The sequence below is a fragment of the Bufo bufo genome, chromosome 1 (assembly GCF_905171765.1).
Source record: "Bufo bufo chromosome 1, aBufBuf1.1, whole genome shotgun sequence".
Lineage (NCBI taxonomy): Eukaryota > Metazoa > Chordata > Amphibia > Anura > Bufonidae > Bufo > Bufo bufo.
In genome coordinates, this window is record NC_053389.1 from 767,136,517 (window position 1) to 767,162,656 (window position 26,140).

The 26,140-nt window shown below is 44.3% G+C and overlaps 1 protein-coding gene across 2 annotated transcripts in view; it reads right to left on the bottom strand.

Annotated features, from left to right (window-relative positions):
* Nucleotides 1-4,647: 4,647 nt before the first annotated feature.
* Nucleotides 4,648-26,140, bottom strand: part of BAG4 (BAG cochaperone 4) — a 37,418-nt gene continuing 15,925 nt past the window's right edge. Inside the window, exons 2-5 of one of the 2 annotated variants that reach the window (XM_040414738.1) lie at nucleotides 18,171-18,263; nucleotides 15,535-15,786; nucleotides 7,794-7,949; nucleotides 4,648-6,982 (exon numbers count right to left, since the gene is read on the bottom strand). In XM_040414738.1, the coding sequence (XP_040270672.1) occupies nucleotides 6,509-6,982; nucleotides 7,794-7,949; nucleotides 15,535-15,786; nucleotides 18,171-18,263 (975 nt within the window). In that variant the 3' untranslated portion in view covers nucleotides 4,648-6,508. Of the gene's footprint in view, nucleotides 6,983-7,793; nucleotides 7,953-15,534; nucleotides 15,787-18,170; nucleotides 18,264-26,140 lie in introns of both variants that reach the window. The other variant, XM_040414737.1, reaches the window with a different exon arrangement.

Below are 26,140 nucleotides of genomic sequence, written 5' to 3' on the forward strand. Positions count from 1 at the left end.
ACAGTGCGGGATGGGAAAGTGCGGCATGCACACGGCTGGTATTTGGGTTTTGTAGATCTACAGTTTGGGGACCGCAAAACAGATACGGTTGTGTGCATGAGGTCTAAAACAGTTGGTGGAATACGCCATATACTACGGCTTAGGCTAGTTTCAAATTTGCATTTGACTGTTCTGGCAGGAGGGGTCTTGATCCGGCATTGCTGGATTGCTTCCTGACACCCGCCAGCTCTATTCACTATAAATGGGACTAGCGGAGATCCGGCCACAATCTGGTAAATGTGCAGAGAATCTACTGCCTGCAGTAGTTTTCGTCTGGCCCATTTCTCGGTATATTTGCCAGGCTGCGGTTGGTCTCCATGATAGAGAATGGGGCCGGACAGCCATGCGAAACACTTCAGGCAATGCCAGAACGCAAAGAGATACGGGAAGGCCGTTCCTTGCCGGCACAGCCTGCCGAATCTAAAATTGCTAGCGTGAACTAGCCTTAGTCCTCATGCACACGAACATATTTTGTTTCTGTGTTCATTCCGGTTTTTTTGCGGATGGGTTGCGTACCTGTTCGTTTTAATGGGTCAGCAAAAAACACGGACAGCACATCATGTGCTATCCACATCCGTATGTACGTTCCGTAGCCCCGCAAAAAAGATAGAACATGTCCTATTCTTGTTCGTTCTGCAGACAAGGATTGGCATTGTTACAATGAATCTGCAAAAAAAAAAAAAAGGATGCCATACAGACGTCAAAAGACATACGGTCGTGTGCATGTAGCCTCACACTGTTGTATCAACCTGGTGATCACGTATTCACGTTGGGTTTTGAATGTCTGTGAATACAGCGGGAACCATGTTTCTAAGAGTCTAATGGACATGTAGGAGCATTTTCTCCAATGAATCCTTGCACAGAGCCCTGGTGTGACTCATTATGTGGCCGGGCGTGTCCCTTCCTCCCCAGGACTTGGCAGCGCTGCCTCTTTGTTATAACATTCGAGAGAAAACAGATCAGAGCTGGCTCATGGCACAGCAACGCCTTGTCTCATCCACAAGGAACACTCCTACAGGTCATTTCAGGTGGCAGGTTTCCTACACGGATACCAGTGCCACAGAGACACATCTCCTAAAAGGGCAGAGGGCCTATGCTGGGACCCTTACCGATTGCAAAGCTACATATAGACCCGTGCACAGAAGAATAGCCAATGAGCCTAGAATCCTGAAGTTATTCGCTAGCTATCCTTCATAGGAACGATCGTTAGCGATTATCTGGCGGAGGCAGAGACAAAACAGAGTTTCAATTTCTGAGGGACCAGGTTACAACTGCTGCCCATAAAAGTCAATGGAGAGGAGAGCAGAAAGTGTTACAGTGAGAGACACAGACATTGGTACTGTTCCAGTGAGTGTTTTACTAGCTCTACCCAGTGATGGATTCACAGCAACCCCATGCAGCTGCACGTATGTCCGTGTGCTGTATATGGGAGACATCATAGCAGCTAGTCTCTGCCCACAAGCTCAGAGCAAACAGACATTTCGAGATGACGCCTGCAGAGGGGAAAACCGATGAAAAATGCAGAATACAAGTCACACAGCAAGAAAATAACCGTCCGCAGGATTTCTATATGGCTTTATTTAGGAAACTCAACAAGCGCCTTCATTATATATATATATATGTGTCAATGTACATAGCAACCAGTTCTCCTCAGTGCAAATATTAAAACTTCCCATCATCCCCAAGACAGCTTGACGCGAGTTTCGAGTCCTCCTTGTTGCCATGGTGATTTAAAGGATAACTCCCCCATACTAACGGGTCATTAAAAAGTACTTGGGTTCATTTTTGCTACTTTTTACTTCCACGAATCCATCAACTGGACACAGTCATTTTCCTGAGATGATTTAATTGGTAATATCCTGGCAGGATAATCTCAACCCTCCTGTGAGAAAAGTTTACGATTGTCTTCTATTATTCCCAGAGTTCAGACAATTTTATTTTTTTTACTAAGAGGTGTCCACACCGGCCTGGAAAAATACATACACGAGGTGGAGTTTTATAATTCTCAAAAGCAGGTTTGAGAATTATAAATGGAGGCATATAAGTACGGTATTATTATTAACTTATTTTACTGCATTTACATCCCAGGATGCATCACTTCCTATTGCTTTTTTTTTTTTTGTTAAAGCTTAGTTGTCGCCAGTGTGTGCACATACAGACGAGCACGAGGGCACTGAGCCTATGAAGTAAGGGACAACCGCCACTGGCTGCCATACTGTTACTGAATAAAAGGGAATACCCAAAACTGCAGCTGGAAAGGGAGTTTTCTTTTACTGTCTTTTAAAACTTTTGATAGGTCATCGTGTCACGCTCAAAAGTTTTGATCGGTGGGGTCCAAGAATGGAGATCCTCGCTGATAGGTAAAGCAAAGGGGTAGCTGAGGGATGGGCCCTTTCAGTTGTCATTGTCTTCCCCGCGAGACAGCAAGCAGTTCAGAGTTTTGTAGAAAGTACGAGTCCAGACACCGGGCATTTATCTCTTCGAGGACGGGGAAGGGGAACGCCCCTCAGTTTTAGGGATCAGTAGGGGGAATCAGCACTCAGACCCACGCCGATCAAAACCAATCATGACATGTCAAGTGTTTTATAAAACGATACCCTTTAATCCTCCATAGTCCACCCAGACGATGCCACTGACAAGAACAGCTATAGCGAAGGAGTATGGTCAGGCATCGTAAAGTAAGCAGGTGGGCAAGGTGCCACTACATTCTAGTTATTTCTACTATATTCTAGGGTTAAGCACCTTAAAGTGCAGATCTATTTCAACCCCATTGTGCTTTTTATTGTTTGTTAAAGATCTAAACTTCTTTGCAGATTCTGTTCAAAATATCTCTTTATGGTGTTTTTTCTGATCCAAAGCTCCAGCTCCCCTGTATAGACAGAAATAAATAATATTCTTGTCAACAGCTACCACTAGGGGGAGTTTACTGAACACGGTTAAAACGGAATAATAAAATAGGATACTGGAAGCTCCCCCTAGTGGTGGCTGCAAACAACAAGAATGTTACCTCTGTGTCTATGGAGTGGATTTGGTGCTCTGTATCAGCTAAAGCCCCGACCGTTCTAAGGACAAAGTAGAAAATGAACCAGCACAGGACCCAAGACATGGACATATGGAATCCAAAAATGTGCCCTAGTCAACTAATACAGACTCGCCCTCAGCAGTAAAATCCCATACATGTGCTCTCAGACTACTACATATACATGGTGGACAGTGTAAATGTACCACGGGTGCCAGGCGTATTCTCCATCAGGGGGTAAAGTTGCCAAGGCAACAATTCGATGGGCAGCGAGTATCATGAACTAGGACCCATGCACTTGCTGGGTGTCAGACTATTGCCTTGGTAACTGTGCGGTGGTGTCTCTCCACAGCCAATGTCGGACTGGGCAGAAGGGTCCTGGACAACCCCTTTAATTCTAAATCTATCATTATTCCAAAATGAATTCATGCAGTGGAGTCGTCCTTCAATTAGAACCATTGAACCTAAAAACACAAGTCAGATTATAATCAGAAGGCAAGGAACACATCCCTTTCAGAAGTCCTCCACGAAAAGAAAAATCTGATGTAGGGTCCATTCACACGTCCGCATGAATGGGTCCGAACCCATTCATTTCAATGGGGCCACAAAAGATGCGGACAGCACACCAAGTGCTGTTCGCATCCTCACTTCCGTTCCGCGGCCCTGCAAAAATAAAAAAAGATAGAGCATGTCCTATTCTTGTCCACAGCCAAGAATAGGCATTTCTATCATAGTGCCGGCCATGTGCGGTCCGCAAAGCACTTGCGGACGTGTGAATGGACCCCAATACAGCAGCCTGAGAAGGGGAATGTTATAATAATAATAATAAGGTTATCAAAATAGATAACATAATTATTTAGCATTTGATATCCATTAAAAGGGAGTCTGTCAGCAGTTTTGACCAAGCTAAACTGCTGCCAACAGTAGGTAGGACCTCCGGAGAGCAGGGCGAACACATATTGTGGGGCTTTGATTACCAGGATTAATATGAATACAAACTTTTATACCAATTCTGAAAGTGCCCGGGAGGCAGAGCTTCACTGTGAAGTGAATTTATGAAAACAGAGACACTTGCGCTGCCGTCAGGTATATCTCTGAGGCTGATGTATTCACCTCGTTTGCCGCTGCCTGGTATTAGGGGTGAGTGTCCAACCTACTCTCACAGATAGTGAATGGCTGATAGCTATAGATATGTATGGAATACCGGTGCTGGCACAGAGAAGGTAGGGGAGGGTGAAAATTAATACATATATATACACACACAGGACACTGATTATAAAGTCTCTACCTGTATCTGATAGATGATCGTTCGGTGATGTGGTGTGATCCCGTTGTTCCAGGAAGCGCTGTATAGATCTAATGGGACGCTTCTTGCTCTAACTCACACCTTGCGCGCTGCCCCGGCCGGTAGCTAGCAAACGCGTGGAGGAGCCTGCCGGGATGAGCTCAGGAGCGTCTTCGTGTGACGTCACAACTTCGCTCTGGGTGCCTCCAAGGGACAAATTTCCATCCCTTGGAGGCACCCAAATTTGTCCCTTGGAGGCACCCAGAGCGAAGTGGTGTATGTCTTCCATACATATCTATTCACTGTGAAGTGCTCTTGAGTGACAGCTGTAGCATCCAACCAGGTGACCACTCCAGCTGTCACTCAGTAGAGGGGAGGGGCTGTGAAGCAGCTCAATGCAAAAAGCACTTCATGGTGAAGCTCCGCCTCCAGTGCACTTAAGGAGCAGAATAAAACTTCACTAATGTGGATAATAAAAGCTTTACAAAAGATATGTTTGTATTGCTCTCCTAGTGCTGGCAGCAGTTTAGCATACCACAGCTACCTCTTCCCCCACCCCCACCTTTTTTTGCAGACTATGCTCAGCCGAGTGTGCATGTGTTTTCAGTGGAGAGATGGGAATGAGCAGTTGCCAGACACCTCCGCTGACGGCATACCTCCCTTGAAGGACTGTGCACATTGAAATCTCTGGAATACTCAGATCTTAAAGGGATATCCCCATCTCGACATTCATGGCATAGCCAGAGTGTCCCATCTATCTCAACGGGGTCCTGTCTTGGGTCGGCTATGAATGGAGAGAGGTGGCTGCACATGTGTGGCTCTCTCTTGGTTAACTTCTATGGGAGATATTAAAATAGCTGAATAAGCATGCTTGCCTATTTTCAGAGCTCCTATAGAAATGAACGGAGGTAGAAGCACGTGCGGCCACCTCTCCAGTAACAGCGGACACGAGATGGGGCCCCAGTAATGGGACTTGCATCTATGGCATATCTTGTGTATATGTTGTAAGTGTCAAGATGGTAATACTGCTTTAAATTACACCTTTATCTGTCCCTTCCTGCCAAACAAACAAGATTTTTGTAAAAAAAAAAAATTAGCTCCATGAAGAAGCTCATTCATGCAGCACATGTAAACACAGTAGGAAATATCTCAAGAGCTTTGAAAATGCACATAGTAATGTTTGTGGAGGTTTTTTGTGCAAAACAACTTCTCTTTCAGGTCTTGGAGGCACCAAACCGTCTACACTTCTAAACTGTGAGGCTTCAGATGATCAAACATGAGACACTGGCATAGACAGCCAACTTTCATAAGGTCTTTGTGGCAGATGTATGGTGGCCCATAGACCTTCAAATCCCACCAGAAAAAAAGTTTGATATGCCAGTAAAGATCTCAATGTCTATGGAAAGTCATATCCCAAATATATCACCACTACTGAAAACGGAGAAAGGTTTACTTGGCATCTGTTTGTGTTTCCTGTAGGTCCCATCTAAGTGGTCCTTATTCCCAGTCTCAAGACTGATAGCACAACACATAGTTTGGATTCATGAAGAACACAGAGTAGTCAAGATTTCTTGTCCCAATGACCATTCCACTTCCTTTATTCAGAAGGAAATAGTACAGACAAGAATTTATGGCCAAAGTAAAGTATAGGTCACAGGTCTGTTCCGGTTTCTTATTTCAAAATCACAAGGGCCAAGGACCTAATGGTCTTCGGTTGGTCCCCAAGTCTGCACCGTTATCGGTATACAGATTCAAATAATTAAAATCTGTTTATTCACAAATGGCTTGATTTACCAGGGGGAAAAAAACAAAAAAATTCAGATGACTCAAAACTATGGTTTCGAGTACATTTTTTTGTATCGAAAAGTTTTTGGAAATAGTTTATTTCTGTACATTCCTCAAGGTGACACAAAAATGGTGGTCTATCTGTACATCTGTTAGCCATGGCAAAGTATCACTCTAAATCACCACTTCCCCTCCCCCTGCAAGAAAAAGAGGAACTTTTGTTATCTTATTTCTCAAAACCAACACAACTGCTCCTTGGATGAGATTTTCACTTCTTCAGATCTTCAACAAACACAAAGGGCCACATAGGTTCTTCAAGAATGCCCAAGATTTCTTTCATGACTGCGGCCATAGCTGGCTTGCCTGAAGAGGTTCCACCATCACAGCCCCTTCTTCTCTAGCCTTTCCAAAATAGACTGCAATTTTTTCACGGCTTCCTTCCGAGCCTGCCGAATACTTTCCTGGCCCCCGGTTTCTACCGAATCTAGCTCTAGTAATTCCTTGGTCAACATCTCTTCTAAACACCGATAACTCATGTCAGTCTTTTTCCCTACGAATTCATCCACTTCTCTTTCCAGATCGACCACCCTTTCCAAGACCTGGGTGATCTTTAATACTCCTGGATGTGTGCCGCTTGAAGGATCGGGTGGGGGACTGCTGCCTTCTTTGGACCTAGGAGCAGGTTCTGGATTTGAAGGCTCCTTCCTGTTGTACATCTGTGGAGAGGCGCTGTAATGAGGGTTGGGTGGAGGAAGGTTTGGCTTGGGTTCAGAAGGCTGGCATGATTGAGGGATATCTGAGGAATAGCCTGGGAACTGCCTCTGGTGGTTGTAACCAGGATTTTGAGACGTATCCTAAAATTAGAATGAAGAGAAAAAAAGGTTGTTTTTTTTTTGTATGACAAGTTATCACGTGTGTCTATCATACTGCTCCCATGTACTAGTTTCAGCCCTCAGGTATGTTGGCACAAGCAGATTCTGATATGGGACAAGTCAAGCACCCTCTCCACCATGGAGATCTTCCAAATAAAAGTAAAAATATATTAGGAACTTAAGAGATGCTTAAAGGTAACCTGTCATCTGGTTTGGAGCCACTAAAACATCATCATGCTGTCATAGGTCTGGTCTTAACAAGGAAGGCTGGGGGTCTTGGAGCAGTGCGTCAGCGTAGTCTGTGTGGGGTCTATTCAGTCCCTGCCATTTGCGCCAGGATTAATGCTGCGACAGGGACTGAACAGACTAAACAGGCAAAAAAACAGCAAAAAAAATGAAATAAAAAAAGTCTCAAGTGCAGAAATACGCATGAGACTCAAAATCTACACTTCTGAATGTTTGGGCCCCACTAATCATGAGAAGCAGGTCCTATGTCCCCAGTTCAAGCAGAGGGGCGGTCATTCATGCGCACTACCGCTCCATTTAAATTCTATGAGACCGATCAAGATAGCCGAGTGTAACTATCGGCCATCTTAGGGAGTCCCAGGAACCATGAATGGAGCGGTGGTGCACGTGTATAACCATCATGCCATTCAAACAAGGGACACAGGGCACCCTGTCCTCGTGATCAATAACATCTGCTCGGTATGCAGTTTTACAAATCAATTGACCTGTGAAACAGAATTTGCTTAGTTCAGATGCATCCGATGCAGGACAAGTGGGTAATTCCTACCTTTACATCATAAACTGGCGACTGGACATCTCCTCCTGGCCAGGGTGGTCTGCCTCCAGGCATATATTGTGTGCCATTTGGGTTTTGCGGTGGTGCAGAATGCCACTGGTAGTGGTTAGGAGCCCCATACATATTCCAGCTGTCATCTCTAGGACCCTGCTGTGGCATAAATACAGTGCACAATCAAGGTCTCACGTCATGCTAGCATATTTTGCTACTTTGGGCAACAGAGCTACTGGTCAAAGGGGAAGACCTGGCACACAATCTTTTCAAAGTGTTAAAACAAATGGAATACACAGATGACATGGGCCTGAGCCACTCTCTGCCCTGGCTCATAGTGTGGTGCCCCCGTCTAACACGTCCATATGGCCTTATAGACCAGTGGAAAGGGGTTGTTTCATGAGACAACCCCTTTTAGTAAGGATACTTCTAGCAGGGTTGCAGAGGTCATTGCCTGGACTTGTCAAAGTGCAGAGGATGTGGTAGTTGCAGAAAGAGCAGAGCCTCTAGGTGTAATGGTAACGCCCCCGTTGCTCCTACAGGCTCATTTGCATATATTAAAACATAATTTTTCTCAGCAATGCGGGCACATATGGACATGGGACCAACACAGATACCTTCAGCTGCCAAGCGCACATGTAACAGGTCAGCCAGTGTCATAGGTACAAATCTGCTGACAAGAACACATGGTGGTATTTGAGGTGGTCTGACCCTACAATTGCAAAACACTTACGGTACTATGCTTGCAGTCTCCACCATAGATGATCATACGGTTGTTAATCACAACAGCTAAATATTCATCTCTCTCCCAGACTGGAGGGAAGCACAGCCACGGATTACATAGGGCCCATGCTGATCACCTCTCAGGCAGGAAAACAATTAGAGGGAGAAGTTATCATTCTCCGGTTATAAAACGAGTTGCTCCACAGTAACGTTCACCCGTATCGTCTTGGTGAGTGAAGGTTCTCACCTCTGTGATAAAATGAACTCCCCTAAATATAGAGAGCGCAGATGCAGTTTATACAGCTAATCACATCATTGGGACAAACATTCGATCCAGTTAATGATTAGATAGCGCTGGCATACTATAAAGACCCCCATATCAGCCCCAGAGAGCAAATGCTCAACCACAGACCCTCTGATCTCGTGATGGTGGAGGTCCTGGTGGTAAGAACCCCACCAGACACTCTGGGGCAGATTTACTATTGAAAAGGCACCGTTCTTTTGGTGTCAAACAGTAGAGACACGCGGCTAATGACCGCAACCGACAATAATGGCGATCGTGGTCATTAAAGCCTTTAGATGCCGTAATAAAGTGCGATTATGGCATCTAAAGGGTGAAAAACCCAGAAGCTTCCGCTTCCGGATTTCTTACTGTCATCCTTACCGGCCAATGAGGATGCCGGTAATTGAATTCAATACGCTGGGTCTCTTTGAAGAGACCCAGGGTATTGAAGCTGAAATTCTTATTTTGGCCAGCAGGTGGCTGGCCAACATAGGAAATTAGCAATTCTGTACAAATCATGGGGCTAAAAGACCCATGAGGGTTCAGAATAAAAAAAAAAAAAAAAAAAAAAAGATATTGTAGGCTCAAATACGAGCTTCAAATTCATAAGTAAAGAAAATAAAAAATAAAAAAAAATATATAATATATATATAATATATATATATATATATATATATATATATATATATATAAAAATTAAAAATATAAAAAAAAAAGTTTCAAATCACCCATCTTTCCATAAAATAAAATATAAACATCATGGGAATCGCTGCATCTGAAAATGTCCATACTATTAAAATATTTTTCCAATACGGTGAATGGCGTAACGGAAAAAAACTGTCAAAATGGGCAATTTGCTATTTTTTCATAGCTTCTCTTACCCCCAAAAATGTTAGAAAATGTGATTAAAAAGTCACACACTCCAAAATGGTATTAATAAAAACTAAAAGATTGTCCCGCAAAAAATGAGATATAACTGTAAAAAAGTTATGGGGGACAGAATATGGTGATTTAAAAAAAATATATTATTTTTTTTCAAAGTTTACATTAATTTTTACACTATTTAGACATAAAAACCCTATACATATGTGGTATCATTGTAATCGTACTGACCCAGAGAAAGAAGGGGACAGGTCAGTTTTGCCGCAAAGGGAACGCCATGGGAACAAAACCCGTAAAAAGGTGAAGGAATTGTGGGGAGTTTTTTTTCCAATTCCAGCCCATTTGGAATTTTTTTCCCCACTACATTGTATGCCATATTAAATGGTGGCATTAGAAAGTACAACTTGTCCCGCAAAAAATAAGCCCTCCTACAGCTATGTGAATGGGAAAATAAAAAAAAAGTTATGGTTCAAGGAAAGAAATGAAACCGCAAAAATTAAAAAAATCTCCGGTATCCTAAGGGTTAAAGGGGTCCTCTCTATTCAGCAAGCGGCATTTATCATGTAGAAAAGGTTACTACAAGGCACTTACTAATTGCCTGTATTGCGATTGTCCATATTGCCTCCTTTGCAGGCTGGATTCATTTTTCCATCACATTATACACTGCTCGTTTCCATGGTTACAGACCACTCTGCAATTTATTTGTGGTGGTTGTGCTTGGAAAAAACATCCGCCTCTCTGGTGGCCGGGACCATGCTAGCACACATAGGCTAGTGCTTTTTCCTATATTGTGCAAGCATGACCACCACTGATAGATGGCATGGTGGTCGTAACCATGGAAACGAGCAGTGTATAATGTGATGAAAAAATTTATCCAGCCAGCAAAGGAAGCAATATGGAGAATCATAATACATTAGTGAGTGCCTTGTATTAACTTCCTCTACATGATACCAAAAGGGGGAAAGCAGTCGGCACTCCTCTGGCAGAGTCGTGGTGCACGCGTCCAGGGTATGAAAAGCCCACTTATCATGTAGAGGAACAGAAGACCGGCACTTCACAGGTGGAATCTTCAAACTTTTGTTTCAGCATAGGAGGAAATAGCGCAGAAGCGACACGTGTTTCGGCTCAGGTGTGAGCCTTTGTCAAGCATAATGAACTATTGCATGAACCACATTTAAATAGGCCGCCTACATGGGCGTCGACCGTGATGAAGTCACATCACCATAGGAACGGAGATACAAATCATAAGGTGCAACAATTCTCTACATTGTTGCAACAAGGTACTATGCTGTATGTGATACAATTACATCTTTAAGAGTATTACAGAAAAGAGAAATCAATAGTAGACATGGGATACAATAAATCTAGAAATTACAATAAACATATTCAATGTAATGATGATAATAATCATCTATTTGAGAACTAAATAACCCACTGGCTGTCTCAAAATATCAACATATTAAATCTTGCTGCTCTTTTTTCTTTTTTCAGATGCTTCATTTTTTTCATTTTCTCTGTGACTGAATGAATAAAGAATACATGTAGTACATTAAAAATGTAATTACAGTAGAATTTCCTTTGGATCTTACAGGAATGCACTCAAATCATATTCTCGATTTAAACCTTTCGGTTCAATGGTCTGCAGGGTGTGAATCCAAAAACTTTCACGTTTTTTCAGTAATAGCAACCTGTTGCCACCTCTGCGCGGTGGCAGTACCTGCTCAATTATTTGAAACCTTAATTGTGAGACATTGTGAGCACACCTGTCAAAATGAAGGGGAACAGGCAATAGCAAATTTTTCTTACGTATGGTGGATTTGTGATTACTGAACCTGTCCTTCATTCGGACAGATGTCTCACCAATGTACAATAAGCCACAAGGGCATTTTAGCAGATATACAACAAAATTGCTATCGCAAGTGAAGAAACCTTTTACTGGAAATTTCTTACCAGTGTGCGGATGAAAAAAGGATTCGCCCTTAATTACCGCGGAACAGTGAACACACTGTAGACAAGGGAAAGTGCCTCTTTTTGGTGTGGAAAGAAAAAGTTGACGGGGCATGCTAGTAGTACCACCTATGTCCGCTTTTACAATAGTGTCTCTAATGTTCCTGGTTCTCTTATAGCAGATCATAGGGATATCGTGGAATTCGGCAACATCTGGATAAGGGCTCTTTCACACCTGCGTTGTTGTGTTCCGGCATAGAGTTCCGTCGTCGGGGCTCTATGCCGGAAGAATCCTGATCAGGATTATCCTAATGCATTCTGAATGGAGAGAAATCCGTTCAGGATGCATCAGGATGTCTTCAGTTCCGGAACGGAACGTTTTTTGGCCGGAGAAAATACCGCAGCATGCTGCGCTTTTTGCTCCGGCCAAAAATCCGGAACACTTGCCGCAAGGCCGGATCCGGAATTAATGCCCATTGAAAGGCATTGATCCGGATCCGGCCTTAAGCTAAACGTCGTTTCGGCGCATTGCCGCATCCGACATTTAGCTTTTTCAGAGTGGTTACCATGGCTGCCGGGACGCTAAAGTCCTGGCAGCCATGGTAAAGTGTAGTGGGGAGCGGGGAGCAGTGTACTTACCGTCCGTGCGGCTCCCCGGGCGCTCCAGAGTGACGTCAGGGCGCCCCAAGCGCATGGATCATGTGATCGCATTGGACACGTGATCCATGTGCATGGGGCGCTCTGACGTCATTCTGGAGCGCCCCGGGAGCCGCACGGACTGTAAGTATACCGCTCCCCCGCTCCCCACTACTACTATGGCAACCAGGACTTTAATAGCGTCCTGGGTGCCATAGTAACACTGAACGCATTTGGAAGACGGTTCCGTCTTCAAATGCTTTCAGTACACTTGCGTTTTTCCGGATCCGGAGTGTAATTCCGGCAAGTGGAGTACACGCCGGATCCGGACAACGCAAGTGTGAAAGAGGCCTTAGCTGAGCGCATAATCCCCCAGTGTTTATTAACCACATGACGAAACTTATTTATCCAGGGGTGATATTTAACAATAAACGGTAACCGCTTATTTTCAACATGGGGCTTAAATGTCTCAATCTTACATTTCTCTATCTCTGAATCTAAGAGGGGTTTAGGATATCCCCTTAGCAAGAATTTTCCTGCCATTTCATTGAATCTGACCTCCCTCACTGATGGATCTGACACAATCCTCTTGATACGCTTAAATTGTGAGGAGGGTAAAGACCTTTTCACCGCCGGTGAATGGTTGCTGGAGTAGTACAACAAACTGTTCTTATCCGTTTTTTTGATGTATAAATCAGTCTGTACACAACCATCATGACCCTTTATCACCAAAGTATCTAAAAAATTAATTTTGTCATGGTCATGCTGCACTGTAAAGCACAACTCGGGCCATATATTGTTAATGTACTGGGTGAATTTTTCCAAGCACTCAATGCCGCCCCGCCATACGCCAAAAATGTCGTCTATAAAACGACGCTAGGCAATACACGATTGTTTATATAATGGATTTACGTATATGAATTTCTCCTCAAGCCACGACATATAGCTATTTGCGTACGGCGGTGCGGCATGCGAGCCCATCGCGGTACCCCGTTTCTGCTGAAAGAATGTGTCCTGGAACAGAAAATAATTTTCCTGTAAAGTCAGTGCCAATAATTGTAGAAAAAAATTGTTTTTCTTAACTAGAATATTCTGACTGTTCCAGGATCCATTCTACGGCAGTAAGACCTTTTGTGTGCTCAATAGATGTGTAAAGACTGCACACATCAAATGTTACCGACATTTTTTGCGTATGGCGGGGCGGCATTGAGTCCTTGGAAAAATTCACCCAGTACATTAACAATATATGGCCCGAGTTGTGCTTTACAGTGCAGCATGACCATGACAAAATTAATTTTTTAGATACTTTGGTGATAAAGGGTCATGATGGTTTTGTACAGACTGATTTATACATCAAAAAAACTGATAAGAACAGTTTGTTGTACTACTCTAGCAACCATTCACCGGCGGTGAAAAGGTCTTTACCCTCCTCACAATTTAAGCGTATCAAGAGGATTGTGTCAGATCCATTAGTGAGGGAGGTCAGATTCAATGAAATGGCAGGAAAATTCTTGCTAAGGGGATATCCTAAACCCCTCTTAGATTCAGAGATAGAGAAATGTAAGATTGAGACATTTAAGCCCCATGTTGAAAATAAGCGGTTACCGTTTATTGTTAAATATCACCCCTGGATAAATAAGTTTCGTCATGTGGTTAATAAACACTGGGGGATTATGCGCTCAGCTTATCCAGATGTTGCCGAATTCCACGATATCTATACGAGAACCAGGAACATTAGAGACACTATTGTAAAAGCGGACATAGGTGGTACTACTAGCATGCCCCGTCAACTTTTTCTTTCCACACCAAAAAGAGGCACTTTCCCTTGTCTACAGTGTGTTCACTGTTCTGCGGTAATTAAGGGCGAATCCTTTTTTCATCCGCACACTGGTAAGAAATTTCCAGTAAAAGGTTTCTTCACTTGCGATAGCAATTTTGTTGAATATCTGCTAAAATGCCCTTGTGGCTTATTGTACATTGGTGAGACATCTGTCCGAATGAAGGACAGGTTCAGTAATCACAAATCCACCATACGTAAGAAAAATTTGCTATTGCCTGTTCCCCTTCATTTTGACAGGTGTGCTCACAATGTCTCACAATTAAGGTTTCAAATAATTGAGCAGGTACTGCCACCGCGCAGAGGTGGCAACAGGTTGCTATTACTGAAAAAACGTGAAAGTTTTTGGATTCACACCCTGCAGACCATTGAACCGAAAGGTTTAAATCGAGAATATGATTTGAGTGCATTCCTGTAAGATCCAAAGGAATTTCTACTGTAATTACATTTTTAATGTACTATATATATTCTTTATTCATTCAGTCACAGAGAAAATGAAAATAATGAAGCATCTGAAAAAAGAAAAAAGAGCAGCAAGATTTAATATGTTGATATTTTGAGACAGCCAGTGGGTTATTTAGTTCTCAAATAGATGATTATTATCATCATTACATTGAATATGTTTATTGTAATTTCTAGATTTATTGTATCCCATGTCTACTATTGATTTCTCTTTTCTGTAATACTCTTAAAGATGTAATTGTATCACATACAGCATAGTACCTTGTTGCAACAATGTAGAGAATTGTTGCACCTTATGATTTGTATCTCCGTTCCTATGGTGATGTGACTTCATCACGGTCGACGCCCATGTAGGCGGCCTATTTAAATGTGTTTCATGCAATAGTTCATTATGCTTGACAAAGGCTCACACCTGAGCCGAAACACGTGTCGCTTCTGCGCTATTTCCTCCTATGCTGAAACAAAAGTTTGAAGATTTCACCTGTGAAGTGCCGGTCTTCTGTTCCTCTACATGATAAGTGGGAGGACCCGTTTAAGACTGAGTTTATTAGTAAATCCGCCCCCATCACCTATACCGTGGATGGGCGATAAGTTACCTTTCTGGGACAACCCCTTTCTAATACAAGTGCCATTCCTACATTTAGATGGGAAAGGAGGCCGGCCACCTGGAGGTTAATTACGGTGTCACTAAACATCACATTTTTCCCATCCGTTTAACGTATACAAAAAACGCATACGTTAAATGGATGCCTCAGACTGATGCCATACAGTGTCATCCGTTCACCCTAGAGTTCTATTATTAAAATAAGTATACTTTTTTTGCCGCTACAAGAACGTTGTGTACTGCATTTTTGTATCTTTTTTTTCCTAACGTACACTTTAAACGGAGGCATAAAACGTGATGTGAACCCAGCCTAAAGGAGTATGAAAAGGAATAAACCTCAGAAAGCATTCACACAGCCAATACTCACTGGAGGAGGGTACTGAGGATACGGGGGATGCTGCTGTGGAATGCTGGGACAACCTTGCTGGGGGTATCCCCAATGAGAAGGAGCTTGAGGAGCCCCTTGCTGCATGGTCGACTTGTAGGGATCGACGGGATAGTGAGGCTGTGAGGGGGGTGGGTAGTAAGGATTTGCTGGATGGAGACCAGGGTAAGGTGGGTTCATTGCAGACTGGTTATAAGGTGGTCCATATGAACCATTGGCATAGTGCTCCATCCCCTGTGAGGAAAGAAAATAAGACATTAGCCTTACAGATAAGACCACGTATAGGAGTTTCATACAGGCTAGTGACAAAAACAGGGAAGGTGGACTGTTATGTGTATTACATAGATGAATGAAAGCGAGGCACCTTACAACAGGACCTCATGGGCGTGACTTTCACGGCATATAATATCCACAATCCCTCCTTAGGCCGCTGTAGATATTAGATTAGTGCAGAATTGCTTCGTCTAAGGGGGCATTCACACGACCGGGCAAATTACAGATCTGCAAAACACGGATGCCGCCTGTATGAATTCCGCAATTTGCAGAACGGAGCAGACGGCCCGTTTTAGAAATGCCTATTTCTTGTCCGCAAGAATAGGACATGCTCTATATTTTTTGCAGGGCTGCGAAACGGAACAACGGATGCGGACAGCCCACGGTGCGCCGTTCCACATCTTTTGCGACCCCATTGAAATTAATGGGTTCACAAGTTCCGCAAAATTGTGGTCATGTGAACAAGCCCTAAGGGTGCACTCGCACAACTGTATTTTCAGTCCGTATCAAACACAAATTTTGAGCGGCTCACACGTGGACCGATTTATTTCTATGGAGCCGTAAAAAATGTAATCTGTGAGCTGTCTGCATCTGTGCAGCCGAGCCGCAAGTTATGACCCATGCAAGCAACCGTGTCCGTGCTTTCCGCATGCATTCTGTAAGAAAAATAGAATAAGTCTGCAAAATATGCACCATGAATTCACTGATGGCAATGGGTGCGCAAATAAAATGTGGACAACACATAAACCGCATTTGTAGACCACAAAATGGATCGGTCATGTGATGCTTTCTGAAAGTGAAAATTTACCCTTTGTACTCCTACTGAGAAGACTTGTTATAGGGGTTGTCCAAGTTATTTTTTTGGTCTTTGTAGGTTTCTAATCCACTAATCAAATGTAAAGGCTTTACCATGCACTTACTGCATCTATAGTTGCTCCTTTCTCAGATTTCACCGAGGGTCACATGACGTGTGATGTCAGCTTCTCTCCCTGCTCTGATGATGTTTCGTGCACAAGCCTGAGAGAGTAGATATGTGTCTGTACACCAGACGTCACTGTGCTGGCCACGCCCCCCCTGCACTGGCCCAGCTGCTGCTGACTGCTCTCTACCAAGATTCTTCAGGAAAAACTTTATCCCTTCAGCAGCACAGACTCCGGGCTGAACGCTTTAGGGCTCTTGCAAACGAACATAAGGGCTCCGTGCCCGTGCTGCGCGCCGCATACGGCGGTTCCGCAATACACGGGTCACCAGCCATGTGCATTCGCATTCACTTGAATGGGTCCGCAAATCTGGAGATGCGGTGCGGAACGGAACACCACGGAAGCCCTACGAAGTGCTTCTGTGGTGTTCTGTTCCGTGCCGCAAAAAGATAGAACTTGTTCTATATTTTTGCGGAACGGACGGATCGTGGACTCCATTCAAGTGAATGGGTCTGCGATCCGTATGCGGCTGCCCCACGGAGCCCTTACGTTCGTGTGAAAAAGCCCTTACTGAGTAACTGCAGGCAGTGCGGAGACAAATGCTGGGCACAGTAACTGTTAGAGGAGTTCTGCAGAGTATTGCACAAGAACATGTAGGGAGAAGATCCTGTGTGTTTCAGCATTGTCATTGTACAGTATCACAGCCTGATGAACGTATTAAAAGAACAAAACAAAACTTTATTATTTTACAATAAAGTTTTGTTTTGTTCTTTTAATACGTTCATCAGGCTGTGATACTAGACAAATTCACGAACGTTAACCAGCTTTATTCGATTAGTGTGAGATAGTGGCATTGTACAGCTGGGACTTGTAGTCCTACACATACAACATGCTGCTGAGTATCCCAGCAGTCAGACATGTTGCTCAGGGCAGCACTTGTATTCGCTCCCTTTGCAGAGCAGCGGGAGGGGCACAAATATTCATAAGGGAAACCTCAGAGATTGTTGTTATGGCAGGTAAACAAAGGGCAAGAAGAGAACCAGGGAAATGAGGAAATATAGATTTGTTTTTGCCTAAAACGTGCTTAGCTTAGTTATATATTGCTGCCCATCAGATTTACAGTGCTATATATATTTTTTTTTCATAACTCGGACAACCCCTTTAAGGGGTGATGTTAGTGCACTTAGCCATTCAGGCGCCTCCCCACTTCTCCCTCTTCCCTCTCCCCTCTCCCAGCATGCAGCCTCACACACAGGAACTGCAGCTGCATCCCCCTGACTTTTACTGTTTTACACTAGATGGATTTAATTGTGGACCGAGGAGGAGATTTACAGAGAGTGGAGGTCTGCAGAAAGATGGTGTTTTCTCTTAAGCGTTATATTCTCACATGTATAATAGATGAGGATAGGAAACCTATTTACTTACCTGACCGCCAACTGTATAAGCAGGAGTATAGGGAGGACGGGGTTGACCAGCACAGGACCACCCACTAGGATCGTACCCAGGATATGGAGAATTCTAGGACAAAGTAGAGGAGGCAGAATAAATTTTCAAGATAAGTAAAACTAATGTGAAATAAAACAGTCCTGACACCAGATACTTTTTGTTATAAGACCTTTGAGAGGTTGCTTGCAGTAGATGGTCTACCTAATATTAATAGAGAAGTCCTGGACAACCCTTTTAAAGGCCATGTACACTTATGGGGGCAGTTTTTTTTATTATTGTATTGCACTCCTTTTGAGGTAAAAAGCATTTTTTTTTCTTTATTGGTCTTTATTAAAAATATGGAGGCCTTTTTCCTGCACAGCCTTGAGATTCTTTAGTAGCAGGATCTGAATATTCAGTCTGTTCAGTCAGGCAGGAAGCTGACCGGCTCCTTATATCTGCTCTCTGACATTATAAATACTCATTATAGCTGAGTTCTCATCTTACTGATAAGAATGCTGCTTAGGGCTCTTTCACACCTGCGTTCTTGTCTTCCGGCATAGAGTTCCGTCGTCGGGGCTCTATGCCGGAAGAATCCTGATCAGTTTTATCCTAATGCATTCTGAATGGAGTGAAATCCGTTCAGGATGCATCAGGATGTCTTCAGTTCCGGAACGGAACGTTTTTTGGCCGGAGAAAATACTGCAGCATGCTGCGCTTTTTGCTCCGGCCAAAAATCCTGAACACTTGCCGCAAGGCCGGATCCAGAATTAATGCCCATTGAAAGGCATTGATCCAGATCCGGCCTTAAGCTTAACGTCGTGCGGCTCCCCGCGCTGACGTCATTCTGGAGCGCCCCGGGAGCTGCACGGACTGTAAGTATACTGCTCCCCCGCTCCTACTATGGCAACCAGGACTTTAATAGCGTCCTGGCTGCCATAGTAACACTGAACGCAATTTGAAGACGGCTCCGTCTTCAAATGCTTTCAGTACACTTGCGTTTTTCCGCATCCGGCGTGTAATTCCGGCAAGTGGAGTGCACGCCGGATCCGGACAACGCAAGTGTGAAAGAGGCCTTAAAGGGAACTGGTCATGTGGATATTTGATTATAATCTAACTAATTATATACAATCATTAAAGGGAACCTGTCATCAGTTTTATGGTGTCCTAACTAAGGGCAACATAAATAAGTGACTGATTCTCTTAGCACAATGCTGGGTCACTTTCTTTAATTGACCTAGTCAATCTGCCAACATCTTGTATTGAAAATCTCCAGCTGATAATGATGAGTCCTGAATATTCATGAGCTCCTGACTCTCCCCGCCCACCTGCTGCTGAATGACAGTTATTTTCTATATGAATCAGCAGCAGGTGGGCAGGGGAGTGGCTATAGCTCTGAATTAAAAAAAACGCTGGACTCAATGACATCACGCCGGACTCAATTAGCATGCGGCATGTGGCATCTTTGTGTGTATATTATGAGGTAACCATCTGTCACACCAGTAAGTGAATACATCTAAGGCACTTTTTAGTAGTTAAAGGGAACCTGTCATGTGGATATTTGATTATAATCTAACTAATTATATACAATCATTAACTACTAAAAACTACCTTAGATGTATTCACTTACAGGCGTGACAGATGGTTACCTCATAATATACACACAAAGATGCCGCATGCTAATGAGCTGATTTGAGTCCAGCGTGATGTCAGTGAGTCCAGCGTATATTTAATTCAGAGCTATAGCCACTCCCCTGCAAAAGATGCGGACAACACACTGAATTATAGAACATGTCCTATTCTTGTCCACATTACTGTTCTATTAGTCGCTGTCCATTTCGTTCGGCAAAATGTGGAACGCACAAGGCCGGGAACCGTGTTCTGTGGATCCGCAATTTGCGGACTGCAAAACAGCCAACAGTCATGGGCATGAGCCCTAAAAGTGATCAAAAATGGTACCAATAAAAACTACAGTTCACCCCACACAAAATGCCCTCACACAGCTAGGTAGATAGAAATATGAAAAAAGTTATGGCTGTCAGAAAATGGCAATGCAAGGAAAAAAACTTATTGTTATGATTTTTTATAAATAAAAATGAAATATTTTACTACTGTCATGAAGTACAATATGTGACAAGAAAACAATCTCAGAATGGCCGGGATAAGTAAAAGCGTTTTAAAGTTATCACCACATAAAGTGACACTGGTCAGATTTGCAAAAAATGGCCGGGTCCTTAAGGTGAAAAACGGCACGGTCCTGAAGGGGTTAACTGTCTGGTTTAGCTCTGTTATTATCTGGAAAAACTGCTCCGTCATTGAAGCTCTAATGCAGGGGTACTCAAGTACTTTTTGTAAAAGTCCACATACCTGAGTCTGCCGTAGGATGAAGGTCCGAACTGCAAAACAAAAAACGATATAAGGAGGGACACCACCACTGGCGTGTAGCGCTGCATTATTATTATTTTACAATGATCCACACCTCCAAGCCCACCTAATCTCCTTTCTGCTGACCAAACAGTAAGAATGTCCTTTCAGTGCCCCCTAACAATAATGATGCCCATTTAATGCCCCTCAGACAGTACGATATCCCTTTACTGCTCCACAGAGTATGTAACCGCTAAGTGCACCCTCACAGCAGGGTGATCACTTGGTGCCCCCACACATTATGGGGCTCCTTAGTTCCTCCCGACAGAGTATGAATACCCTAAGTGCCCCCTCACAGTACTACCACCCTATCTGTGCCCCTTTACAGTTGTAATGCCCTCTTTGTGCCCCCTTCACAGTAATAATGCCCTTTAATAATAATACACATTGTGCCCCCTTCACAGTAATAATGGCCTCAGTGCCCCCTCCATAGTAGAAATGCCCATTGTGCCCCTTCACAGTAATAATGCCCTGTGCCCCTCCAGAGTAGAAATGCCCATTGTGCCACCTTCACATTAGTAATGCCCTCTGTGCCCACTCCAGAGTAGAAATCCCCATTGTGCCCCCTTAATAGTAGTAATGTCCACTGTGCTAGCAATGCCCATTGTGCCCCCTTCACAGTAATAATGCCCTCTGTGCCCCTTTTATAGTAGTAATGCCCTCTGTGCACTGTGCCTCCTCCATAGTAAAAATGCCCATTGTGCCCCCTCCATAGTAGAAATGCTCATTGTGCCTCCCCATAGTAGAAATTCCCTCTGTGCCCCCTTCACATTAGAAATGCCCATTGCACCCCTTCCATAGTAGAAATGCCCATTGCGCCCCCTCCAGAGTAGAAATGTCCATTGTGCCCCATTCACATTTGCAATGTCCATTGTGCCCCCTTCACATTTGCAATGTCCATTGTGCCCCCTTCACATTTGCAATGTCCATTGTGCCCCCTCCAGAGTACAAATGCCCATTGTGCCCCCTCCAGAGTACAAATGCCCATTGTGCCCCCTCTGTGTTAAAAAAAAACAAAAAACAACACAGTAACTACTCACCTTGTCCCGTTCCTGAAGCTCACAGTCCTCTCTCCCCTGCAGACACAGATCGCGCTGCAGCACGGTGTGGGCGTTGCTTATGCAGATTTCCGGGCTGCAGGCTCTGCCCACACGTGTCGCCAGAGCGATTTGGAGGAGCAGGGAGAAGTCTTCCTGTTTCACCATTCAGAGCGCGACTGGCCTGAAGGAGGGGAGGAGTGCGGGGAGCTGAGCGGTGAGGGACAGGACCCAGCTCCCTGCGCTCCAGCAATGAGCGCTTTCATCTGTATTGATGGAAGTGCTCATTGCTTCTAGGCTCTGGCACCGTGTGAGAGCGGGCACCTGGGTCCGGACAGCTGTCAACCACGGTTCGGATTTGGACTGCGATTCGCCAATTGAGTACCCCTGCTCTAATGTAAGTATGATAGATGGGAGTTGAAACAATGTATTTGCTTGTGATGATTTTCTCCACTCCACCGCTCCCACAAGAAGGTTTAAGTCTAGCTAGAAACTTTATATAAGAATCTATTCACACGTCCGTAGAATGGGTCCGCATCAGTTCCGCAATTCTGCGGAACAGGTGCGGACCCATTCATTCTCAATGGGGACAGAAAGGATGCGGATAGCACACCGAGGTCACTGTTGCGCTGAGGGGGTCACCACCACCGAGGTCACTGTTGCGCTGAGGGGGTCGCCACCACCGAGGTCACTGTTGCGCTGAGGGGGTCGCCACCACCGAGGTCACTGTTGCGCTGAGGGGGTCGCCACCACCGAGGTCACTGTTGCGCTGAGGGGGTCGCCACCACCGAGGTCACTGTTGCGCTGAGGGGGTCGCCACCACCGAGGTCACTGTTGCGCTGAGGGGGTCGCCACCACCGAGGTCACTGTTGCGCTGAGGGGGTCGCCACCACCGAGGTCACTGTTGCGCTGAGGGGGTCGGCACCACCGAGGTCACTGTTGCGCTGAGGGGGTCGGCACCACCGAGGTCACTGTTGCGCTGAGGGGGTCGGCACCACCGAGGTCACTGTTGCGCTGAGGGGGTCGGCACCACCGAGGTCACTGTTATTCCTGTTATTAGTTATGAATGACTTGCTGGCAGTTTGCAGTGAAGGTCCAGATGGGGGTGTCCCTGCACAGCCTGACATTATTCAATCAGTGCTGTCAACTGGTAACATCCAGCTGGACCTTTATTGCAGACTACTAGCAATTCGTTCATAAGTTCTAGTAGGAATAATAGAGGAATGGTACAATATAGAGTCACAAGAATTGACTCCCCAGAATTATTATTGCATGGGAAATGCAAGTCGTTAGTAAAACAGACATGTCCCCTTCAAGTACATGATCGCTGAGGGCCCCACCTTGGTTACCATGTTCTAGTGTTCTCTGGGTCAAGTATGGATAGGTAAATAGTGTTGATCTTGGGACAATCCCTTTAATTTTTGCTGCTGTTTCTGTGCCGCTGGTCACTGGGGTATGCCATCCATCACGTGGCCATTGCTGCCCCGCAAAGTTACCTCCTTGTAGATGAGCTCTCAGGTGGGCATGTTGTGCCACCGGGGCTGTTGGTAGACTCTAAAGAGACCTGAGGCACTGGCGGAGCAGGACACAGGCACAATGGATGGTGGTGCATGCTGGTGCCAAGGGCACAAGCAAAAGACCCGGGCACATGCCTTGCACCGTCACAGTCATGTTGTGGACCTGGATAATGTCATCACGCAGGAACGGAATTGCAGACCCATTCATTTCTATCCGCAATCCCGAAAAAAAATAGAACATGTCCTATTCTTGTCCACAAGAAAAGGCATTTTCTATGAGAATGCCGGCGATGTGCGGTCCGCAAAATGCGGAACGCACATCGCCGATGTCTGTGTTTTGCGGATACACAAAACACACACGGATGTGTGAATGGACCCTTACAGCGAAGACTTCATGTGCTTGGCAGAGGGACTGTATGTCCTGGAGGCTGTAAATGGCCACATGCAGTCCTTGTAGCACCATGTGCCGCCATGCAGTGTCTGATGGAACATGCTGCAATGAATCCTTGATGGATCCATAAGAAAGCTGACAGGTGACATAGAGGTCTACGGGTGACAGGTCTGTCCGTTATGGAGGTCTCCTGTTGGAGTGTCTAGCGCTGGGACCCTCGCTGACTTCTATGAGCAGGAGTCTGAAGCGCTCGGCCACTTTTCCTCACTGCTGAGCGCGGTAGTGAAGACGGTCCCCTAGACCTTCTATTGAGGCAGTCTTCAGTTCAGCAGGGAGGAGAGACCGCGCTCGGCTGAGCGCTTCAGACTCCTCATTAGAGAGGAAAACAAGGCGCTCAGATCCGGGACCCCCACTATATTTCACAGCAAGCCAGGGTGGATTTGATTTAAATCAAACTGATTTAAATCACGATTTAAATCACTAGTCAGTAAGGCTTGATTTAAATCATAGTTTTCTACATAAAGACTAATTCTTGCTGGTATAACTTATAATATGCAAGTAGATGAAGATTTTTAGAATAACTTTTCATATTAGTTTGACTCTGCATTCATAGGTTTGTAGAAGTTAGGATTAAGGTATTTTTCTCAACTCTGTTCTTGTTATAACATTTTTGCTGTGAAGAGGAGGCATGTGATCTCTGCTGAGTCAAATTCAGTTTTGAGAACTGCAAATGTAAACCAAGCACCTGTGATAATATCTTGTAGGCAGAGAAACTGCCCAATAATCTTACAAAAACCTCTGGAAGAGCATGACATTGTGAATGGATTAATGGAATTTATTTACCAAAAAAATTACACATATAGAAACATAGAATGTGTCTGCAGATAAGAACCATTCGGCCCATCTAGTCTGCCCAATATACTAAATACTATGGATCGCCCCTGGCCCTATCTTATATGAAGGATGGCCTTATGCCTATGCCATGCATGCTTAAACCCCTTCACTGTATTTGCAGCTACCACTTCTGCAGGAAGGCTATTCCATGCATCCACTACTCTCTCAGTAAAGTAATACTTCCTGATAGTACTTTTAAACCTTTGCCCCTCTAATTTAAAACTATGTCCTCTTGTAGCAGTTTTTCTTCTTTTAAATATTCTTTCCTCTTTTACCTTGTTGATTCACTTTATGTATTTAGCAGTTTCTATCATATCCCCTCTGTCTCGTCTTTCTTCCAAGCTATACATGTTAAGGTCCTTTAATCTTTCCTGGTAAGTTTTATCCTGCAATCCATGTACCAGTTTAGTAGCTCTTCTCTGAACTCTCTCCAAAGTATCAATATCCTTCTGGAGATATGGTCTCCAGTACTGCGCACAATACTCCAAATGAGGTCTAGTGCTCTGTAGAGCGGCATGAGCGCCTCCCTCTTTCTACTGGTAATGCCTCTCCCTATACACCCAAGCATTCTGCTAGCATTTCCTGCTGCTCTATGACATGGTCTGCCTACCTTTAAGTCTTCTGAAATAATGACCCCTAAATCCCTTTCCTCAGATACTGAGGTTAGGACTGTATCACTGATTGTATATTCTGCTCTTGGGTTTTTGCGCCCCAGGTGCATTATCTTGCACTTATCAACATTAAGTTTTAGTTGCCAGATTTTTGACCATTCCTATAGTTTTCCTAAATCCTTTTCCATTTGGTGTATCCCTCCAGGAACATCAACCCTGTTACAAATCTTTGTGTCATCAGCAAAAAGACACACCTTACCATCGAGGCCTTCTGCAATATATATTAAACACTATGGGTCCCAGAACAGATCCCCGAGTTACCCCACTGGTAACAAGACCTTGGTCTGAATATACTCCATTGACTATAACCCTCTGTTGTCTGTCCCTCAGCCACTGCCTAACCCATTCAACAATATGGAGTCTACGTACAGCCTTATTCTACATAATTAAAAAACGAATCTTTATTTCATGATGGAATAACCTTTGGATGGTAATATATTTTCCTCAAAAAGCATTTTATATAAAAAAAAAAAATCCAATTTAAATTAAAAAAATTCCGATTTAAATTAAAAAAAAATCATATTTTTTTTTTTAAATCATTGATTTTTATCCACCCTGCCCACCAGTAAGGATCGCGCGCCTCCTTACTCACTTCAGAGCGGTGTGCCATAAGCTCCGGCAGCCCGCTCAAACTGACCAATCACAAAGCTCCTCACTGTAAGGAGTCTTGTTATTGGTTGTTTCAGGCAGCATCGCTGCGCTGCCCGTGCCGTTCACTGCGCTGATGAATGGCAGGGAAAAGTCTAAGGCGTATCGGTACACCTTAGACTTTTTCCAGGTAGTAAAATGGCCTGAACAGGAGTCTATGACGTTTGTACAGGCGTTATTGCGACCTCTGGTCATGGATCTGCAAAAACGCTTCCGTCATGAACGGATCCGGTTGTATTAGGTCTTCTATAGCCAAAACGGATCCGTCTTGAACACCATTGAAAGTCAACGGAGGACGGATCAGTTTTCTATTGTGTCAGAGAAAACGGATCCGTCCCCATTGACTTACATTGTGTGCCAGGACGGATCCATTTGGCTCAGTTTTGTC